At 37.4% G+C, this 21,697-nt stretch overlaps 1 protein-coding gene and 1 long non-coding RNA gene across 12 annotated transcripts in view; one reads left to right on the top strand and one right to left on the bottom strand.

Annotated features, from left to right (window-relative positions):
* OXR1 (oxidation resistance 1) overlaps positions 1-21,697 on the bottom strand; it is a 365,376-nt gene that overhangs the window by 65,790 nt on the left and 277,889 nt on the right. For 5 of the 10 annotated variants that reach the window (XM_055313914.1, XM_055313909.1, XM_055313912.1 and 2 more), the window contains one exon: positions 845-927. In XM_055313914.1, coding sequence (XP_055169889.1) covers positions 845-927 — 83 coding nt within the window. Of the gene's footprint in view, positions 1-844; positions 928-14,834; positions 15,068-15,633; positions 15,678-16,122; positions 16,390-21,697 lie in introns of those variants that run through there. The other 5 variants (XM_055313910.1, XM_055313913.1, XM_055313919.1 and 2 more) reach the window with 4 other exon arrangements.
* LOC129502403 (uncharacterized) overlaps positions 16,132-21,697 on the top strand; it is a 37,001-nt gene continuing 31,435 nt past the window's right edge. The window contains exon 1 of one of the 2 annotated variants that reach the window (XR_008662951.1): positions 16,132-16,204. This is a non-coding gene — a long non-coding RNA (uncharacterized LOC129502403). Of the gene's footprint in view, positions 16,205-18,165; positions 18,238-21,697 lie in introns of those variants that run through there. The other variant, XR_008662952.1, reaches the window with a different exon arrangement.

The following is a 21,697-nucleotide window of genomic DNA, read 5'->3' as shown; positions in this document are numbered from 1 at the left end:
GGCAGCCTGGGTGGCTCAGCGGTTTAGCACCGCCTTCAGCCCAGGGTGTGATCCTGGAGACCTGGGATCAAGTCCCACGTCTGGCTCCCTGCGTGGAGCCTGCTTCTCCCTCTGCCTGTGTCTCTGCCTCTCTCTCCCTGTGTCCCTCATGAATAAATAAATAAAATCATTTAAAAAAAAAAAAGCTAAACAGACATAAATCAGTGCAAATATCATGTGAGAGGTTATTCTGGAAGATAAATGTCAACTTATCTTTAAAGTATTCTGCCATTTTCATTATTCTTAATACTGCTGGGAATATAATGAAGATCACATTTCTTTTTTTTTCTTTTTTTTTTTAAATTTATTTTATGATAGTCACACAGAGAGAGAGAGAGAGAGAGAGAGGCAGAGACACAGGCAGAGGGAGAAGCAGGCTCCATGCACCAGGAGCCCGACGTGGGATTCAATCCCGGGTCTCCAGAATGGCGCCCTGGGCCAAAGGCAGGCGCCAAACTGCTGCGCCACCCAGGTATCCCAAGATCACATTTCTAAAAGAGTAAATATCTTCCTAAAAGCCTAATCTAATAAAAATTATTATTACAATACAGGAATTACCATCTATATCAAATTAAACTTGCTGGAATAAATATCTTTGTATCACACTTAGTAAATTTTCTCTTTAAGGAAAAAATACAACCTAAAATAGAATTAAGAACTTAAGTATTATTAATAAGTTATTTAAAGGCAAGTATGGTTTTTTGAAATAAGGCAATTAATCTTTGTCTTATTATAATATAAACAAAGAATGTCTTAACACTCTTGCAAAGATAAATCAGTTTTTTTTCAAAAGCAAATAACTTACTGTATATTCAATAGTTCCTTTAGGTTTCTGAAAGGACATTCGTCTCCCATCTTTCTTGTCTAAGGTCTTCTTTTGGCCAGTGTCTGAAAAAAATGAGGTAAAACTCCTATTAAATTCATTTTCCTTTCAGGGCAATGTCAAGGACTGATAACTAGAGTTCACTGGGCAGTTATCTACTAGACACACTATTAATACAGTTTGCTCCCTGGGATTCTCTGCTCTAAAAGGTAACCAACTGTTGAAAAAGGAAAAGTACCTTCTTGCTTGCTTTAGCAACTGAATAGTATAAGATTATGCTATAATAACTGGAAGTCAATTCAAAACATAAACAACTGTCAGCAAAAGGATTATTAAAAGTTTTATTGAAAACTAAATTACGGATCATTTCCTTCAACCTATCTAACTTGATTACAATTAACTGTATTTGAGGATATATTATTATTACAAACCAAGTCTGAGAAATGTAACATTGGTCTTTTTTTTTTAAGATTTATTTATGTATTTATTTATTATAGACTTAGAGAGAGAGAGAGGCAGAGACACAGGAGGAGGGAGAAGCAGGCTCCATGCCGGGAGCCCGACGTGGGACTCGATCCCGGGACTCCAGGATTGTGCCCTGGGCCAAAGGCAGGCGCTAAACCGCTGAGCCACCCAGGGATCCCCAACATTGGTCTTCACAGGAGAAAATAACTCCATTTCTACAATCATAGTTAGAGATGGAGTCTTCTCTATGGAATTGTTTTAAATTATTAAATTCCTTGTTTATATGCCATAAGGTAAATATGTTTTTGTATGTAAGCATACTTCTGTGCATTTCATTTCAGATAAAGTACTAAGTATTTTTCACTTGCTTATCAAGACATTTCAGTTGAACATGTCATTATCACCAAGATTATAGTATGTTTCACTTTAAATTTTGCATTAGTCCTAACCTTTTCATCTATACTTCATGTAACAGCCATTACACTGAACTGATAAAATACACCATTCCTATTTAAATAATTTAAAATTATTAAAATCAATTTCTAAAAATCAAAAAGCTCAAAACCGAGTAAAACAGTGAATGACAAAATGCTATATTCACTCTCATTTTTATTCTACAAAATAAAAATGATAGTTTTCAAAGAAATTAGTTCTACCTAAGCCCAAATAATGTAGAAAATATTTATTTCATTTGTTCTCCCTCTATCCACTTAATTGAATTCTGACCATTCTAGAGTTTGCTTGTATGCACCTAATTAGCTCAGTTGGGTGAATGGTTCTAATAAAGCATTAATAAAAATAATAAGCTTGAATACCAAAATGTCAATTTCACAATGCTTAAAAAAGCTCTAAAACTTTCCTGATCACCTATGCTAACTCAAGTTTCTGTTATTAATCACAGCGTCTGTATGTCTCCTTCATAGCATCTGGCTCAGTTTTAAGTTTTTATCTCTCTCTTTTTTTTAAAGATAGATTTATTTATTTATTTATTTATTTATTTATTTATTTATTTATTTATGACAGACATAGAGAGAGAGAGAGAGAGAGGCAGAGACACAGGAGGAGGGAGAAGCAGGCTCCATGCCAGGAGCCCGACGTGGGACTCGATCCCGGGACTCCAGGATCGCGCCCTGGGCTAAAGGCAGGCGCTAAACCGCTGAGCCACCCTGGGATCCCCAGTTTTTCTCTCTTTTTAATAATTCCTTTCACTAAGTGGTAACCTACAAAATACTGTGCTTGCTTTGTTCCAAAATGCTTCCTCAGTGCCTGACATGGCAAGCATCCAGCTTGAACTAATGTTCTGAAGCAACAACTTAAACCATACCTAGAACTATCACAATTCTCATAAACTGTCAATTTTCCACAAAGAAAAGCAGACAGAATTATGGCTCATCCATTACGCCCCTGGGGGGAATGAATAGTGTGTGTATGTGTGTGTGTGTGTGTGTGTGTGTGTGTATCCCCTACTTTTATTTCCTAAGTATTTGCAGAATTCTTAAAAACTGAGAGGGGGGAAAAAGATAAAAACTCAGAAAAACAGATAAAATATATGATCAAACAATTCACAGGAGAAAGTAAAAATGGTCCCTAAACATATAAAAATATTTTCAACCTAACTCATAACTAGAAAAATCCAAATGTGAACTACACGGAGATACCATTCCTCAACTATCAGATTGGTAAAATTGAGAAGTCTGACTACATATAGTTTGACTATGGAAAAAAACAGCATTCTTCTATATTTATGGTAGGAATGCAAAATGATATAATGCTTATGGAAGGAGAATTATTTTTGCTTATTTCAATCTATTTTCCCTCCAATGAAGAGCATATATTTAGATATTCTTATGATAAAACGCTAAATTATTTTAAATCTAAAACAATTTTACAAGTTTTAAATAGTAATTTCTGCTCTTTTATAAACAGCAGAGGTAGCCAAAAACACTATCCTCATTTTGTTGTTTAAAGCAATGCAAAGTACAATCATAGATTACTTTTAACTAATAATATATAGCCATCCTTAATTTATTTTAGGAATAAGCATTAGTCTACATTTATTTTGCCTAGCAGAAGTTTTTCAATTTGTGTTTCCTAATATCCCAAGAGTTCATTAAACATTTAATCACAATGAAGTTTGCAATTGCTGTCATTTTCAAGAGTTCACCACGGAGTGCAATTCAGAGCAAAAAAACCTAATATACCAGCTGTCTATAGTTTCAACTGTATTTTTTTAGTTTCAACTTTATTTTTTTTTTAGTTTCAACTTTAAAACAAATTCAAAGTATCTACCTTAATTTAGAATTATATATTATTCTAATGTTTATTGTATGAACAGTTAATTTTAATAACCAACATTAAAACATTTATTCATAAATGTAAGTACCAGAGCACAATGAAACAAACTGATCATTCTCTTCTATCAATATGAAAACACAATCACATAATCACAATATTTGAGACTTTGTGAGTGATCACAATTGTCACCTGGCTCAGTCTCTTATTAAGTAATCGCAATACCCCTTTTAAAGACAGCTGCCAGCATAAAAGAATCCAGACAGTGAGTATGGAGAGGTCCTATTCCTCTTCCTCACAAAAGTTATTACAATTTAGAAATATATACGTATTTGTGATTTATTTAACAATCAAAATAATAAGCAATTATCAAGTGATCAGTATGTGCCAGCCACTGTTCTAAGCGTTTCACATTTATTACTTTACCTGATTCCTTGGTCCTATAAAGTAAGTATCATTATTATCCCCATTTTACAACTTAAAGAACCTGAAGCACATTAGTGGCTACTGCAATTAGGGAAATGTTACTGGAATCTAGTGGGTACAGGCCTTGGATGTTGTCAAACATTTTGTGCTAAATGATGTATACCACATTCCCCTAACAAATTCTCTGTCCCAGAATGTTCATGCTTTTGAGGTTGAGAAGCCTATATTACCCAGCACCTTATATGATGTCTGGCATATAGTAGGTGTTCAGTAAGTTTTTGCTAGGTAAATGAATATATAAAACTTTCCCCTGAGATAAATTTTTTTTTCCTGAGATGAAATTATATTTATATACTGAAAAGAACAAGGGATTTAGATTTTACTCCATCACTACCAGAAGCAGACACTTCTATGTAATCTAGAGCAATAAATTTCCATTCTGAGTCCTACAAACTTTGATACTGTATTTTAATAATTTGGTCCAAAATATTTTATAATTTCTACTCTAATTTCTTCTTTTGCTATTTAGAAAGTATTGCTTAATTTGCCAATATACGACAGTTTTTAAATTCTTCTTTTGGTTACTGATTTCTACAGTAATTGCACAATGGTGAAAGAAAAGAAAGAAGCTCAAACCTTTGAACTGTATTGAAATTTGTTTTATAATCATATATAAATTTATTAAATATTCTATATGTACTTAAAAGACTGTGTATTCTGTACCATAGGGTATATGTGAGTATATCATACATACCTTTAATCTATCTCCATATCCATAAGATCAAGTTTGATTATGTTGTTCAAATTTTCTATATGCATATTGGTTTGCTTTTATATGCTTATTCTGTAAATTACTAATAGATGTTAAAATCTCCTACTACAGGGGTGCCTGAGTGGCTCAGTTGGTTCGATGTCTGCCTTTGACTCAGACATTTCCACTCCCTCTGCCTGCTGCTCCCCCTGCTTGTGCACTGTCAAATAAATACAATCTTAAAAAAAAAAAACTCCCACTAAAATTATAGGCTATATATATGATCCCTTATAAATTTTTCTACTTTATTTTCTGTATTTTGAGGCCATGATACTAGGTTCATTTAAATTAGTAACTGTTTTATCTTCCTGGCAAACTGAACCTTTTCTCAGAATACTTTTTGCCTTAAAGTTTGCTTTGTCTTATATTAAATATACCAGTTATTCTTCTATTAGTGTTTTTCTATTTTTAATACCTCTTTGTCCTTACACTTAATTTTTTATAATTTTTTTTATTTTTTTAAGAGTTTAATCTCTAACCCAATGTGGGACTAGAACTTAAAACCCAGAGATCAAGAGTGACATTGTCTACCAACTGAGCCAGCCAGGTACCCTATCCTTACACTTTAGATACATGTCACTAAAGAAGAACCTTTTTGTCTATTTGCTCTATTTTCTATTTATCTGCCTGTTCTGTTACCTTTTTTTCCTTCTTTTGGATGACTATTAATTTTGTTTTCCTGCCATCAATTTAGGAGCTATACACTGTTTAACATTTCTGTTAGTGTAGCATTCCAGAGGTTATAGCTTGAAATATGGACTTATCACAGTCTAATATTAACTAATACTCTTCTCCTCTTTCTGAACAATATAAGGATATCAAAAACTGTGTGCCCCTGCCAAGACTTACATGCTATTGTTATTAGATACTTTTAACTACATATATGTATAAAAAAACTATGCCATTATTTTTCTTTTTTATTATTATTTTTCTAGACAGTCAGTAATTACTTAGTTTTACCTTCATATTTATCATTTTTACTGCAACTCTGGGTAATATTAGAGAGTGCAGAATTCGAGGTTGGCAGATATTCTCCCCTGCCTTTTAGTTTCTACAGTTTCTGTTGGGAAATCAACTGCCAATTTTATTGCTACATCATTAACTGTTTGTTCTGATTGCCTTTAAGAAATTTCATCTTTGGTGGGATTTAGTACTGATTCCACTAGAGGTTTGTAGGGATGCTTGAATCTATGAATAAAGTATTTCATCAGTTTGAAGTTTTCAGTTATTCTCTTATTAAATAACACTTCTGCCCCATTCTCTTTCTCTTCTCCTTTAGGGACTCAAATATACATACATTAGAATTTCCCATTGTATCTTTTATTAACCTTAACCATCTCCCATATTTTCCATTATTTTTTCCCTCTCTCTTTACTCTGGATATTTTCTTCTGACCTATCTTTCAATTCACTAAGTCTCTCTTATGGGGTAGCTAATTTGCTGTTGAATTTCTACAAAGGCTCTAACTTGAATTACATTTTTTTCAGTTCTAGAATATCCATTTTTCTTTTTTATAATTGCTATCTTTCTCCAAAATCCTCAATTATTGCAAAATTCTCAACACAGCTATTTTAAATCATAACTACAATAACCAGAATTCCTGTGAGTCTGTTTCTCTTCACTGTTGTTTCTGAGGTGTTGGTATATGCCTAATTAAATTGTGTGCTGCATACTATATTTGCAAAATTGTCTATAGACAGAAATTGACACACAAAAAGCTGTATCTCTCCAGAAAATATTATTTGCTTCTATCTATCAAACAGCTGAGGAAACTAGCAATACCAGATCTTATTAATGAAGATATAGGAATGATAATCTGAAGCTAAGCCAATATCTTATGAGACTCTACCTACCTCAGTTTTTCTATATCCTAAGGTACAATGTTTTAGGATCCTCCATGAGAGTTCACCACCTCCCTTGTACTGGGTCTTGTACTCTATTCCTGTCCCTTTATATATGTTGTTAAAAGCACCTTTTAATCTCCTAGTTGCTATTTCTGGAATTAACAAATTACCCAGGGAAAAAGCAATCTCAAATTGGAGCTGCTCCTCCTTGGCCTCTGTCCTCACTCAGATCCTAATCTAGTCATATCAGTTTGCTTTCTGATACTCTCAATAAAATTTATTTTGTTTTGGCCCAGCTTTTCAAATTGTTCTCAGCAGGAATGTCTGAATCACCCAGCTTGCTATTACCAGGCTCAGAAGTCCCAAAAGATTTTTAAGCAGAGAAATGAAGCAGTATCAGAACTTTAAATTAAAGTCATTTTGGTAATAGAATGAAGGCAAACTGGAGAAAGAAAACAAGCCTGTAAATCAACAATGAAAATAGCATGAGATCCAGTCTTAAAATACTAGAAGCCCACTATTATAACTGAATACTCTAATTTTGGCAGTAGCTACTGATAAAAGTATGATAACTTAAAAATACGAGCTGGAGTCAATATTTTCAAACACAATAATACAGATATTACAACTCCAAAAGCGCCTTTTAAACTACAAGAGATATTCTGATTAGTTTTTCTAATTAATTGATTCCCTCTATAGTGAGGTAGTACAGGAAAAATAAAATGGCTGCGTTTTCAAACTTTCCCCTTTCTGATGACTCTTCATAATCAAAACAAAAATAAATTTTAAAAATCCCTCCATTTTTCTTCAACTTTGTAAATATCCTCTTCTAGATATTACACTCTTTCTGCTTCTTTTCATAGTTGAACTTTTGGAAAGAAGAGTCTACTTTCACTGTTTTTACTCTATCACTACCCACTGATTCCACAATGCACTATAATGGCTTCTCTCTGCTCAGTTCACTAAGCCTGCCTTGACAAAGGAGAATAAACTAAGTGGTAAATATAATGGGCCTGTTCAATTTTATGTTATTTGATTTCTGTGAAGCATTCAACTAATTTCTTCTCAATGCTCATCTTTCCTTTTATTTGGTAATATCTCATACTCTTATTGGTCTCCTACCCATTAGTTGTTTCACTTTAGTGCCCCTTTTCTCTATCTAGCCAAGTTTTTTTTTTTTTTTTCGGTCTGCTTTTTTTTTTTTTATTTATTTATGATAGGCACACAGTGAGAGAGAGAGAGGCAGAGACATAGGCAGAGGGAGAAGCAGGCTGCATACACTGGGAGCCCGACGTGGGATTCGATCCCGGGTCTCCAGGATCGCGCCCTGGGCCAAAGGTAGGCGCTAAACCGCTGCGCCACCCAGGGATCCCATCGGTCTGCTTCTAAGTGAACAGCTCCATTACATAAAATGCTACATAGAGAGAGCCTTGCTACTTAAAGTTGTTTTTCAGGGACCAACAGTACTGGCATCACCTGGGAGCTTATGGTGAATGCAGAATCTCAGGCTTCACTCCAAAACTACTGATACACAATTGATATGCAAGCACAATAAATTTGAGAAGCACTAATAGTTTTTGAAAGGATAGAACTTGCAGACTGAATAACTGACAGAAGAAATGGGCTTCCCTACTACTGACAATAAGACTAGCAATTTACAAATCTCTGTCAAACTAATCTATTATTTTCTAAAGTAGTCATTGTGATAGACTAAATTGTTACTGAGTATCCCGTATTCCTCTCTGGAAGGGAATATAAATACACTGCAATAAGAGATTTATGTCTGACATGTCCATTGTCTTGCTTCAATCAATGAAACATGAACAGAAGCGATAAGTATTCCAGATAAACTATTAAGACCCACATTATACTTCTCAACTCTCTTTTTCCTCTATTTCAAGACCAGGGCCATTCCATATAGTGGCTGCCCCATCAACATGGATCCTAGAGGAATGATGTAAGTCCAAAGAGTATCACACATACACATAAGTACACACAAATCTGATTTCCTTTCTGCTCTTGATTATAGTGCTTGGAAAATAAAAGAATCCATGCACAAAAAGCAAATCACCTCCTATGAGGAAAAGCACTCTAGCTTGCTTAACACTTCTTTTTGGAAACATTATTCATTGCTAAAAGACTGAAGTTATGTTAACCGAATAAAAATAAAAATTCCAAGAATGAGGAGGACTTGATAAAAGGAAGAGTGAAATGCACTGAACAATAATGGTATAAAAATATAGTTGAAAAACTGTGAATGTTACAAGTATGAAAAATATAAAAAATAATGAGTCAACATCAGGAAATGGGGAGAAAATATATGGCAGATGCTAATGTCATCTGAAGCAAGAATTAATAATACAAACGTCTTAATATTTTCTCAAAATCTGCTGAACTTCAGATACACCTTTTAGGAAATACTTTCTTATGGCAAAAGAGTATATCTTTCAGTTATTTCTTTCAAGCTCTCCATATGTCAGTCCTTTCTGTATATATTCATAAATCTGCACAATAATGCCTATCTTAATATTAATTATGTCTCTGGATGGCTAGATTGGAGGTGGCTTTTAAACTTTAATCTTGCAATATATGACTTCTTCATAGTTGGCATACACGAATTTTACTTAAAAAAAAAAAAAAAAAATCTGGGCAGCCTGGGTAGCTCAGTGGTTTTAGCGCCGCCTTCAGCCCAGGGCATGATCCTGAAGCCCTGGGATCAAGTCCCGAGTCGGGCTCCCTGAATGGAGCCTGTCTCTCCCTCTGCCTGTGTCTCTGCCTTTCTTCTCTCTCACTCTCTGTGTCCCTCTCATGTATAAATAAACAAAATCTTAAAAAAAAAAAAAGTCCTACAAAAGACTGGAAGCAAATATACTAAGATTCTAACTTCAGCATTTTTCCTTCCAGCACATAAATGAGTCTTCTTTTCAGGAACTTTTCATCGTCACCTCAAATTTCCTACAGTCTCAATCCTGTTGAGAGGTTGCCATACAATTTAAACATGCATCTTAAAAATATAAAAATAAAAAAATAAACATGCATGTCTTCTCAGTCTGAATTATAAAATGTCCAAAGTGCTTGTGAAGAAAAAAGACAAAAACACAAAAGCTCACCGAGGCTTAGTAATTTGATTGAGAGAAACAGTATTGAGGAAAATAGTGGGGGTTTTTTAAACCCTACTTACACATTAGAATCACCTGAGAAACTTAAAAGTAGTTGAAGTCCTAATTGTAGAGATTTTGATTTATGATCTAAAACCTTTGATTATGCCAGTTTACAGAGATCTCATGCTAAGAGCGGGGCCTTACCATCAGAATTTTAAAAATCTACCAGGGAATTATAACGTACAGCCAGTATTGAGACTCACTACCCTAGAAGAGTGCTTTCCAATGAAACTTTCTGAAATGACAGAAGTAGTTTATATCTGCATTATCGAATATGGTAGCCAGTAGCCTTGAGGCTTTGAGTGCTTGAAATATGGTGAGAATGAAAAATAAATTTTTGATTTTACTTAATTAAAATTCTACTTCTGCAGAAAACTCTATAGAGTAGCACTGCTCTAGAAAATCTAAAATGGAGAGCATTTGCTGTTATGATCTAAAATCTGTAGTTTATAATCTGGCACCTGCCCCTCAATTAAGACACACGATAACTGCATATTTGGATTAATTGCTTTGGCCCTGTCACAACTGCTTTTATTAACTTGCATTTTGTTATTGTACCACTGAACCTCACTAAAGAATGGTGTTAAAAAATAGCTTTTTGAAATTAGAGGCTACATTTACTTATAAAAATGGTAAGGATACTTTTTGCTACAATAGAGTCCCATGAGAACTTTTTCTCATTATTCTATCCAGAATAGTGATATCCCTGCAATGAATGGAGTTTTCAACAACGATGGAAATGTTGTTATCTATTATAGTAGCCACTAGACAAATGTGGCTATTAAGCACTTGAACTGTGATTAATGAGGAACTGTGTTGAGGAATTTGGATTATAGACTCTATTTCTGCATTGTCCTGTATGACAGAAGTCAGGCATATATGGTGGCTCTTTTAGTTTAAGTAAAATTAAAAATTTAGTTTGTGCTTCTCTTGCCTGTAGAGGCAACAGGCTTATCTTAGGGACACTGATTTATGTCTGATCATATTTCCCTTTTTTTCACTGCTAGAAAAGAAAGGCAAAATGTTGGCCTTTCTCTAAGCCATGAAATTTGACCATAAAACATGCCCCCTTTTTTTTTCAACAAAATTTATCAAGAGTCTCTTAATGTAAGTTTGTTGGTGACCATGAAAAGAGACTTTATAAACAAAAGAACTATTTGCAGTTACTTTATTTTTTAATTAATGTTTAATTTATTAAAGGACAAATATACAAACCTAGCTTTCCTTTAAGCCTTCAACTATAAAGAACATTTTATTTTTAAATCTAGTAACTTCTAACACACTTCCCAAGGTGCTTTTGATAGCTGATGGACTAAAACAGAAAACAAACTAAGTATCCTTAAAGAATCCTATTTATAAACCTGAGGAGTTAAATTTTCTCACATAAACTGCATTTACAAATTTACCGTATTCTATATTAAACACTTTAATTGGCTCTAACAAAGATATCTAAGAATATTAACTGTAGGTAAATTCATTAGAATAAAGTTTGAAATATAATTAAGTTCTCAATATCTCAGAGCTAAATTTAGCCAAATACTTAAACCTTGCAATTTAAAAAACAATTACACAAATAAAATGTATTTACAAGACTAATTTGTATGTACTCTAATAGACCTAATTCTCTGAAACACAATTTGGGGGAGGGGATAGCCAGCAGGCACTCTCATACAAGGGCAGGGGAGAGGCAGAGGGAGAGAGAATCTTAAGCAGACTCTGTGATGAGCATGGAGCCTGATGCAGGGCTTAATCTCACAATCTCACCTGAGATCATGACCTGAGCCAAAATCAATAATTGGACATCTAACTGACTGAGCAATACAAATGCCCCTAAAACACAGTATTTTAAAGGGCAAATACACTGATTATTCATAAACTTAATTCAAAAATATTAATATTAAGCACTTAATAAATGAAATTTATTATCTATATTTACTTCTAACCTTATCATGGATAAAAGACCCACTAAGTAGTGATTCTCAAGGTGAGATCCTTAGATCATATGAAGGAAAGCAGTAATTCTCAAAGTGTGGTCCTCAGACCAGCAGCACCAAGCATTACTTGGTAAACTGATAGAAATCCAAATCATGGAGCCTAGTATAGAAGTACTAAATCAGAAGTTCTGGGGAAGGGGCCCATCATTTTTGTTCTAGTGAGATTTTCAAGTGATTCTGACATACACTAAAGTCTGAGAATTACTGCTTTATTGTAGCGTCAAATATTCAGAGACTGTTTTGTCTGAAAACACAGATAACACAAGATTTCAGAGATCCTGAGATGAGCAACAATTTTAAAATAGGGATATATACCCTGAGAAGGAAACAATATGATGAGTTCAAACTTACCATCAGTTACCACTAGCAGACTAAGGTTATTTATCAAGGTGGAATTCTCCCCCCCCCCCACCACCACTTTAAGAAATGAGACTAAGAATGTAATCATCTAGGATCCTCCTCCTCCACTGACCAACACTGTGAGTCTTGGGTTTTTTTTTTTTTTTTAATAGTTTTTGCAATAACTGGTCCTCCAAATCTTTTAGAGGCACTTGGTCTTTCATGTGTTCAAGATAAACTATTATCTAACTCTTTTTTTTTTTTTTATTTAACTCTTATGTGTAATCAGCATCTGCAATTTCTAATCTCTTCATTGGATTTTGCTTTTTCAGCTCATTTTAATATCTTTCTAACCCTAAAGAAGCTTCAATGACAACCCATCCTATTCTTTACCTAATTTAACTTGTTTAAATTTATCACACATGATAGAGCTCTGCATTCTTCTCACGTTTTTTTTTTTTTTCCCCTGTCTGACAGGGCCATCACTCTTATAAATATTAAGATATCACCTGAATCTAGGAAAATGAGATAACAGTACCTATCTTATAGAGTTGTTATTAGGATTAAATATTTTCTAGTGCCTGCTCAATGTTCCTGGCAACTAGTATTCTTGTTGCTGTTCCTCCTGAAAGATAGTGTTTTAATCACTAAAGCTAAGTGAAAATAAATTTTAAATAGGACTGAAATGTGTTTAAAGTATACTGTCACAGAGTTGACATAGCAGGGTAGCTTATGATAATAACTATATCACAGAAAGTTGAGACTTAAACTTGATAAACCTAATTATTTACACTTATTTATTACTATTATAATCTAGTAACATGAATACTTTTAAAAGCTAAGTAAAGTAAGTCAGAGAAAGACAAATACCATATGATTTCCCTCATGTAGAATTTAAGAACAAAACAGATGAACAAGGGGAAAGGAGGGAAAAATAAGATGAAATCAGAGAGGGAGACAAACCATAAAAGACTCTTTACCGGAAACAAACTGAGGGTTGCTGGAGGAGAGGTGGGGAGGGGTTTGGGGTAAGTGGGTGACAGGGAGTAAGGAGGGCACTTGATGTAATGAGTACTGGGTGTTATACGCAACTGATGAATCACGAAACTCTACTTCTGAAACTATTAATACACTGTATGTTAATTAATTGATTTTAAACTAAAAAATTTTTTTCTAAAGGCTGCATAGTATAGGTTATGGTCATGCTCCCTAACAAGAGCTATACTCAAGGTCCAAAAATTTTTCTTGAATCAAGTCATAATTTACTCTCTAGGCAGAAACAAGAATTGCATCATAAGATTTTTTTTTTTTGTAATTATTATCGACTAGAGTGATGGTGTGATAAGCTCCTTAATGTGTCTAAGTCTCAATTATGGTTTTCTTGGGGGGAGACTATAAAATGTTGGGAGTCAGAAAACACTAAAAGATAGTAGCAAAAGGAGCCACCTAGGAGAGTAAAGGAATCAAACACTAGTCCAGTAAGTGGTTTATTTATAGAAAGAGCAGAATCAAAAACATTTGACCAAAATCTTACCTAATTCATTCTTAATACATCAACAGTAAAGCTATTTTATCAACTGAACACAAAATGCGGCAAGATCACTACAATAAATGGGGTCCTGGAGTGCAGCCAATTTACAAGTGGGGATGTGTCTGTACAAGAAATACTGCGATACTTAAAGGACATTTTAAAGAACTAAAGGAAGGGTGAGACGATAGGAAACTTAAGCAGCTGTTATAAAAATCTGAAATAAAGGTAGTCACAAGCAGAAAGGGCAAAATAAATCTTTCAAACAGACTGACAGATATTCATTCTGAAAGACAAAAACAAAAAAAAAAAAAAATCCTATAGCCAAAATCCACTGGGTAGCCAGAAATAGAAATAAAGCATCCTTTATTTTTCACTTGTATGTATGTATACATGTTGCCTCTCAACGGAGTCAATCTAGGAAACTATACTTATTCTAAAAATGGTGATCAAATTATTGCTGGGTCAAATTACTTCTTGAACTACCTTCAGAACTCTGTAGGCATAACTTCATAGATCCACAACGTTTTTACACCAAATACTATTTTCTAGCTTTACTGCCCATCATTTTCACTAGCTGTGATCTAAATGAAAAAGAGCTCTAAAATTGAGAACCTTTGGGATCATCTGATCAGTCTCATTTACAAACAAGAAAAGATAGGCCCAAAGAGATTAAGTAATCGTACAAATTCTTTCAGCAAGTTACTGACAGGATCTCCTGCACACCTGACTGTGGTCATAACTAGGACATCACAAGGCCTAACTTGTGTCAGACATCTGGGAGCACCATAAACATTAAACAATGTGCCGTGACTTGGTAAGGCAGCTTCAACAGAAGAGGAATTTTAAAACTGCAACTCTGAAGGAGAGTGTCAGATATAGCAGTCTGCTCAGTAAGTGTCTCAGATGAATAAATCTGATATATATGTTTGGGCTCATTAAAATACTGATCATATTCCTTACTGGTTGAATCACATCACATACTTCTGAATTCTACATCTGTCTAGAGGCTAGTCACCTATGAACTGTTTTCAATCAAGCAACTAAAGATTCATCTTAAAAAATCCTTTATTCTAACACTTTAAAAGTTCAGTCCTCATCCTTGGTCCTACCTTCAGGAGAATTCTGCATCTGGTTAACATCCTTCAAAGCAGATATATAGGATCCCCTCCTTTTCCATTTTTAATTCCATAAACAGGAATTCTAAAGATACGTTAAGGAAAGTGAGGAAAAATTATTTTAAGGGGGCAATGCTATAATTAAGATCTTTAATGTTCAAGTTTCTTCAAAGTTCAAATTACACACCTACACACACAGATCAACAGATGTCTCCACTGCTTCACTGCTTTAAAATGAGTGGCAAGATGTGGGGTTATGGATAGATTTTAAACTCCGTGAGCTTTTCTCTATTTTCTAAACGCTCTAATGCTACGTTTACTCTTGTAACACCCAAATGCATATTAAAACAACTAACAAAGATAAAACAGAAAAGACTAGGTCTGCTGCTTATTTAGAGGCCAATGACACTGGAGAAGTTCTCATACGGAACACCTCTTCGGCGAGCGCTTTTTAAAGTCCCGTAAGACATCAGCATCGGGCCTTTACGACTGGTTTTGTTTTGTTTTGTTTGAAAGAACGGTACGAAGACGTAGGATGAGGAAAAAAAAAAAAAAAAGGCTAACACAAGAGCGGGTAGAGTGGTCACCGAGGGGAAAAAAGTCCCTAAGTTCTGCCATCTCGACACCACACGCGGTCTTTCAAAGTCCATGGCACAAAAAGCAACCCAGGTTCCAGTGTAAACTCCGCATTCTCTTTCCGACGTAACCTAAGTGCTGAAGCCTGAAGCCTGCTGCCCTGACGCTCGCCAAGACCGAGGACCACGACCGAACCCGCCGCCGCGCTCTCCGTTACCTCAGAGAAAAAACACCCGCATCACAATCGGTGCGATAGTCACCTCCCAGTGGGAGGGAAAAGAAAAGAAAAAAAAAGAAGAAAGAAAGAAAGAAAAGAAAGAAAGAAAGAAAGAAAGAAAGAAAGAAAGAAAGAAAGAAAGAAAGAAAGAAAGAAAGAAAGAAAGAAAGAAAGAAAGAAAGAAAGAACGGGTCCCCTCGTCCAAATACTCGGCGGGGTAAAGAAAGTGGAGGGTAGATAAAGCAGGAAGCGCAGAGCAGGAACAGCGACGACGCGGGCCGCAGCAGGTCTTCCGTCCCCAGCGCCGGGGCCTCCCGCCCCGCCCCGCCTCCCGCCCCGCCTCGCGCCTCGCGCCTCGCGCCTCCCGCCTCCCGCCTCGCGCTCACCTGCCAACGCCCCGCCGCGCGACCCCCGCCCGCCGCCCGCCCCCCCCCGCCCCAGCCCTCAGCCCGGTCGGCCGCGCGGGAGGCGAAGGAAGGCTGGGCTCACCGGGTCCCTCCGGGCTGGACGGCGCCGGGGGCCGGTGGGGCGGGGACCCGCACCCGGGGTCCCCCTGCGCGGGCTCCCTCAGGTAATCCTCGAAGCGCACCTGCCGGGCTTCGCCGCCACCCCCGAAGCCCCACAGGCGGTTGGCAGTGCCCCGCAGGAGGCGCCCGCTCTTCCCCGTGAACGTGGTCAGGTAGTCCATGCTGCCGCGGGGCAGGCGCCCGGGAGGCCGCGGCGGCGGAGGCGGAGGCGGCGGCGGCGGCGGCGGCGGCGGAGGCGGCGGCGGCGGCGGCGGAGGCGGCGGCGGCGGCGGCGGCCACTGGGTGCGCGCCCGCCCCTGCGACCCGACCCGGGGGCGGTGGCTCCGCGCGCCTCACAGGAGGCGGGGCGGGGGAGGGGGCTCCCTCGGCTTGGCCCGGGGGCGGACCATCAGGAAACGAGGTACCGGGGGATCGGGGCGAGCAGGGGCCGCCAAAAGTTTCTTGAAAAGTTATTCTTGGGCTTCCAGACGCCACGTCAGGCAAAACTTCGCTTGTGAAGGAAGGGGCGTTCCCCCTGGAACAGAGGCGGGGGCGACAAGCCGGCGGCTTCCAAGCAGGTCGGGCCGGCCCCCCCCCCCCGCCCCTCTCCCCCCCGTCCCGCGCCAGTGGAGCAGGCCTGCCCCGCCCTGCCCCGCCCCGCCCCGCCCCGCCCCGCCCCGCCCCGCCGGGCCGGCCGGACTGTCGGGACTGCGGCCGAGAGCGGGGCGGGGCGGGCCGGCCTGGGGCCCGGGGCCGAGCGGGGGCCGGGCGGGGGCCGGGCGGGGGCCGGGCGGGGGCCGGGCGGGGGCCACGTGCGGCCCAGGGGAGGCTCTGCTGGAGCTACCGCGACCCGGGGGCTAGGAGGGCGGTGCAGAGAGTTTCTGTGCGTGCGTGTGTTAGACGAAGCGGCACCACTCAAACTTAGGCAGTTGTGATTCTGGGGTGCTGCGTGGGGGCGGCGGGGAGGAGGGGAGGTTATTTTTAGATAAAACTTCGTAATTAAAGCAAAACCAGCCTAAATAAAAAATAAATTCCCCAAAATAACCGATCCAGATAAAATGCTTTTTTACGAAGCATTAGGGAGACCACACTCGAAGAAAAAAGCATTCATAGCCAACGTTTTCAGTTGCTTGTGGCGTTGTGAACTGACGTTAAGAGTTTGACAGGCCATGAATCTGGTCCCCTAAAGCAAGGTAATTAAGGGCCTTAGTGTGCAACCTTATCCTCCCTTAGGCAGAGAAGAATCAATGACTTTTTTTCCCTAGAGTTGTACTTAATCATTTTTATTTTAATATTTTATTTAAATTCAGGTTGCCAACATACAGTATAACTCCCAGTGCTCATCCCATCTTGTACTCGCCTTTAAAGCCTGCACCCAGTGACGCCACCTCCCCGCCCCCTCCCCTTCTGCAGCCCCATCCTCCTCCCCTTCTGCAACCCCATCCCCCATCCTCCTCCCCTTCTGCAACCCCATCCCCCACCCCCTCCCCTTCTGCGTCCCTTAATGTTTCCCAGAGTTAGGAGTCACTTCTCATGGTTTCTCTTCCTCTCTACTATTTCCCCACTGAGTTTCCCTCCTTTCCCTTGCAGTCCGTATAAATCAATTTTGACATTTACTTGATTTTGTTTCTGTGAGATCTGATTATTCTCTTCCTTTCACATCTATACCACTTCTAGTTTTTTGCACGCATTAAATAAATAAGCCTTCTTTCTTGGAATTACTAACTTATTACAGTATGTGAAGAAAAGGTGTGAATTGGTTAAGAGTTGAAGATTTAGTCATACCAAATAATGGAGTCCAGAAAATCCTTCAGGAACTCAAGCGTTTTGCCAAACCATAAAGATTATCCCCTTCTTCCTTTTTTCTAATTGATACTTTCCCCCCACCATCACCTTTTTCAGCTTAAATTCTTACTAGAAAAATTTCACCATTCTAACAACAGCATTACCTTTATACCTGATTAAAAATACAGAATGTTTGGGCTATACCCCCAAAGTAGAACTCCAGTGTTTGTTAAAAGGGATCCTGGAATCTGCATATCCAGCAAACATCCATTCAGATGTTTTGGACCTCCTACTAGACACATCTGGTAGAATGGTAAGTGGCTCCTAGTTTTTCTGAGATTGCCTTTTGATAAGGAAGCATAACCACCCTTAGCACCACTTCTAAAATCTCACAGAAGCTCAGTAAGCTTAAAAATCGAATTGGAATGACTTAGGTCTAATTCTGATTAAACTGAAATTCTTTTTCTAAAGTATGTTTTATGTCTTTAAATTTATCATTTAGTTTGTGATAATCATATCCAAAATAGTGTCTGAGTTTTTTATAGTTGATTAAATATGCACTTTTATATCCAACCTCAGCAGGAACCTATACTCTATCAGTTCAAATACAGGTTTATAGGCAGTTAACCCATCTTTTTTTTTTTTTTTTTTTTTCTTCATTTCATGGAAAGCTACAGCTGCTAGGGAAAAATGTATAACCTTGATGATTAAGTGCTTTACAAATTTTGATTTAAACACAACTAAAGACCGTAATGTCTCCAATATCCTTTTATGCATATAATCAGCTTTCTTTTTTATTCCTCACATTTGTTTTCTGAACCATCACTATTCTCCTGAAGTTACTAAATTCATCACTCCAATATGTTATTTTGCCTTCTGCATGAGAAGTCATAGGCCACCAAATATGAACATTCTCACTTTTCTTCCCTTTTTCTTTTCCATCTACAACAAGCTCATCTTCACTATTTTGCCTCAGAAGGAAGTCTTTACTTCTGTCCATGCCATTCCCTCCAAATTAACTCTTTAGTTATTTTTTATCTATGAGAGAGAGCTCACAAATGGAAGGTGGGGGGTATGGAGGGGAGAATGGGAAGTGGGGCAAGGTGGGGCAGAGGGACAAGCAGATTCTCCCCTGAGTGGGGCTGGATCCCAAGAACCTGAGATCCTGACCTAAGCCCAAAGCAGATGCTTAACCAACTGAGCCACCCAGGCACCCCTCAAAATTAACTCTTGATCTTAGTCTGGTTTATATTATATTTGACTTGTCAGCGTTATGACTCCTCTCTTATATTATTTTCTCTCTCTCCACTCCACTCTGGTTCCTTTCCCTTTTCCTACCTATATCATTCACATAAATCCTTCATCCTTAAAAAAAAAAAAAAAAAAAAAAAAGTTTCTTTATACCATGCCTGCCTCCTCCAGCAACCTTTGCCTCATTTTAAAATACTTTTATTTACATATGATTTACAAGCCATGTAATTCATCTGTTAAAGACATACAATTCAATGTTGTATATTTACACAGTTGTTAAACCATCACCAAAATCTAATTTTTCAACACTTCTCTCACCCTAAAAAAAGATACTTCTTACCTCTTTGCAGTCACTCCTCATGCCCACACCCAGGAGCTGGTGACCACTAGTCTATCATTCATCTTTATGGCTTTACCTTTTAGAAATATTTCATACATATGGAATTATATAATACCTGACTTCTTTCACTTTAGCATGTTTCTGAGGTTTATTCATGTTATAGCATTTATTAGTATTTCAATCCTTTCTATTGCAAATAATATGCCACCGTATGGATATATCACATTTTATTCATTCATAAGGTGATGGATATTTGGACTGATCTCATTTTTTGGCTATTATGAATAATGCTGCTATGAACATCTCTGTACAAATTTTTGTGGACATATGTTTTCATTTCCCCATATGTATAATAGTATCAGTTTACGGTCTACAAAATGATAATTTAATACAAGTATGTATTGCAAAATGATTACTACAATAAAGTTAGTTAACACCTCCAATTACTTTTTTTGTTTGTGTGGTGAGAACATTTAAGTTTTACTCTTTTGGTAATATTCAAGCATGCAGTCACCATGCTATACGTTGGAACCTCAGAACTTACTCATCTTAAAATTGTAAGTTTATATTATTTGAACAACATTTCTCCATTAATCCCAACCCCAATTCCCTGGCAACCGCTATTCGAACCTCTGTTTCTATGAGTGCACTTTTTTCAGATTCTGCATGTAAGCGAGATCATACAGTATTTGTCTTTCTTTGACTTTTGTTTCACTTAGCATAATGCCCTCAAGGTTCATCCATGTTGTTGCAAGTGATAGGATTTCCTTTTTTTAAATGACTAATATTTCTCTCTCTCTCTCTCTCTCTCTCTCTCTCTCTCTGTATGATATTTTCTTTATCCATTCATCCAGTGATGGACATTTAGGTTGTTTCCAAGTCTTGACTATCGTGCATAATGTTGTAGTGAACATGGAAGTGCAGATAAATCTTCAAGATAGTGATTTCATTTCCTTTAGATATATACCCAGAAGTAAAATTGCTAGATCATATGGTAGTTCTAGATTTATTTTTTTGAGGACCCTCCATACTGTTTTCCATAGTGGCTGCACTAATTTATATTCCTACCAATAGTGCACAGGGTTCCCTTTTGTCCACGTCCTTACCAACAGCTGCTATCTCTTATTGTTTTGATAGGCAGTGATTTTAACAGGTGTGAGGTGATATCTCATTGTGTTTTGATTTGCATTTTTCTGGTGATTAGTGATACTGAACATCTTTCCATGTTTCTGTTGGCCGTTTTTATGTCTTCTTTAGAAAAACGTTTGTCGAAGTATTCTGCCCATTTTTTTCCATTGGCTTTTTTTTTTTTTTTGCTATTGAATTATCAATTCCTTATGTATTTTGGATATTAACCCCTTATCAGATAAATGGTTTGCAAAGGTTTTCTCTCATTCTTTAGGTTGGGTTTTCATTTTATTGGTGGTTTTCTTAGCTGTGCAGAAGCTTTTTAGTTTGATGTAGTCCTACTGGTTTATTTTTGTTTTTGCTGCTTGCTCTTTTGGTATCATATCCAAAAAATCATTGCTAAGATCAACGTCAAGGAGCTTTTGTCCATGAGCTTTCTTCTAGGAGTTTTACAGTTTCAGGTTTCACATTTGCGTCTTTAATTCATTTCATGTTACTTTTTGTGTATGATATAAGTTAGGAATTCAATTTCATTCTTTTGTGTGTGAATATCCAGTTTACCCAACATCATTTGTTAAAGAGATTGTCCTTTCCCCCGTGAGTGTTCTTGGCTCCCTTGTCAAATGTTAGTTGATAGCATATGGATGGTTTATTTCTGGGCCTTGATACTGTTCTGATTACTATAGCTTTGTAATATAATTTAAAATCAGGAAGTATGATGTGCCCACTTTTTTTCTTTCTCAGGATTGGCTATTTGAGGTCTTTTGCAATTCCATATTAATTTTTAGGATTGTTTTATTTCTGTAAAAAATGCCACTGGACTTTTGAAGGGATTGCATTGAATATGTATGAACACTATAGGTGGTAAAGGCATTTTAACAATATTGCTCTAATACATGAACACAGAATACCTTTCCATTTATTTGTATGTTCAATTTCTTCCCTTAATGTTCTTAGAGTTTTCAGAGCAGAGATCTTTCACCCCCTTGGTTAAATTTATTGCTAAGTATTTTGCTACTTTGATGCTATTTTAAGTGGGATTGTTTGCTTGCTT

Source organism: Nyctereutes procyonoides, unplaced genomic scaffold (assembly GCF_905146905.1).
Source record: "Nyctereutes procyonoides isolate TBG_1078 unplaced genomic scaffold, NYPRO_anot_genome, whole genome shotgun sequence".
NCBI classification, from domain to species: Eukaryota; Metazoa; Chordata; class Mammalia; order Carnivora; family Canidae; genus Nyctereutes; species Nyctereutes procyonoides.
The sequence above is the reverse complement of the archived record's forward strand: the minus strand, read 5'-3'. Positions and strand labels throughout refer to the sequence as shown.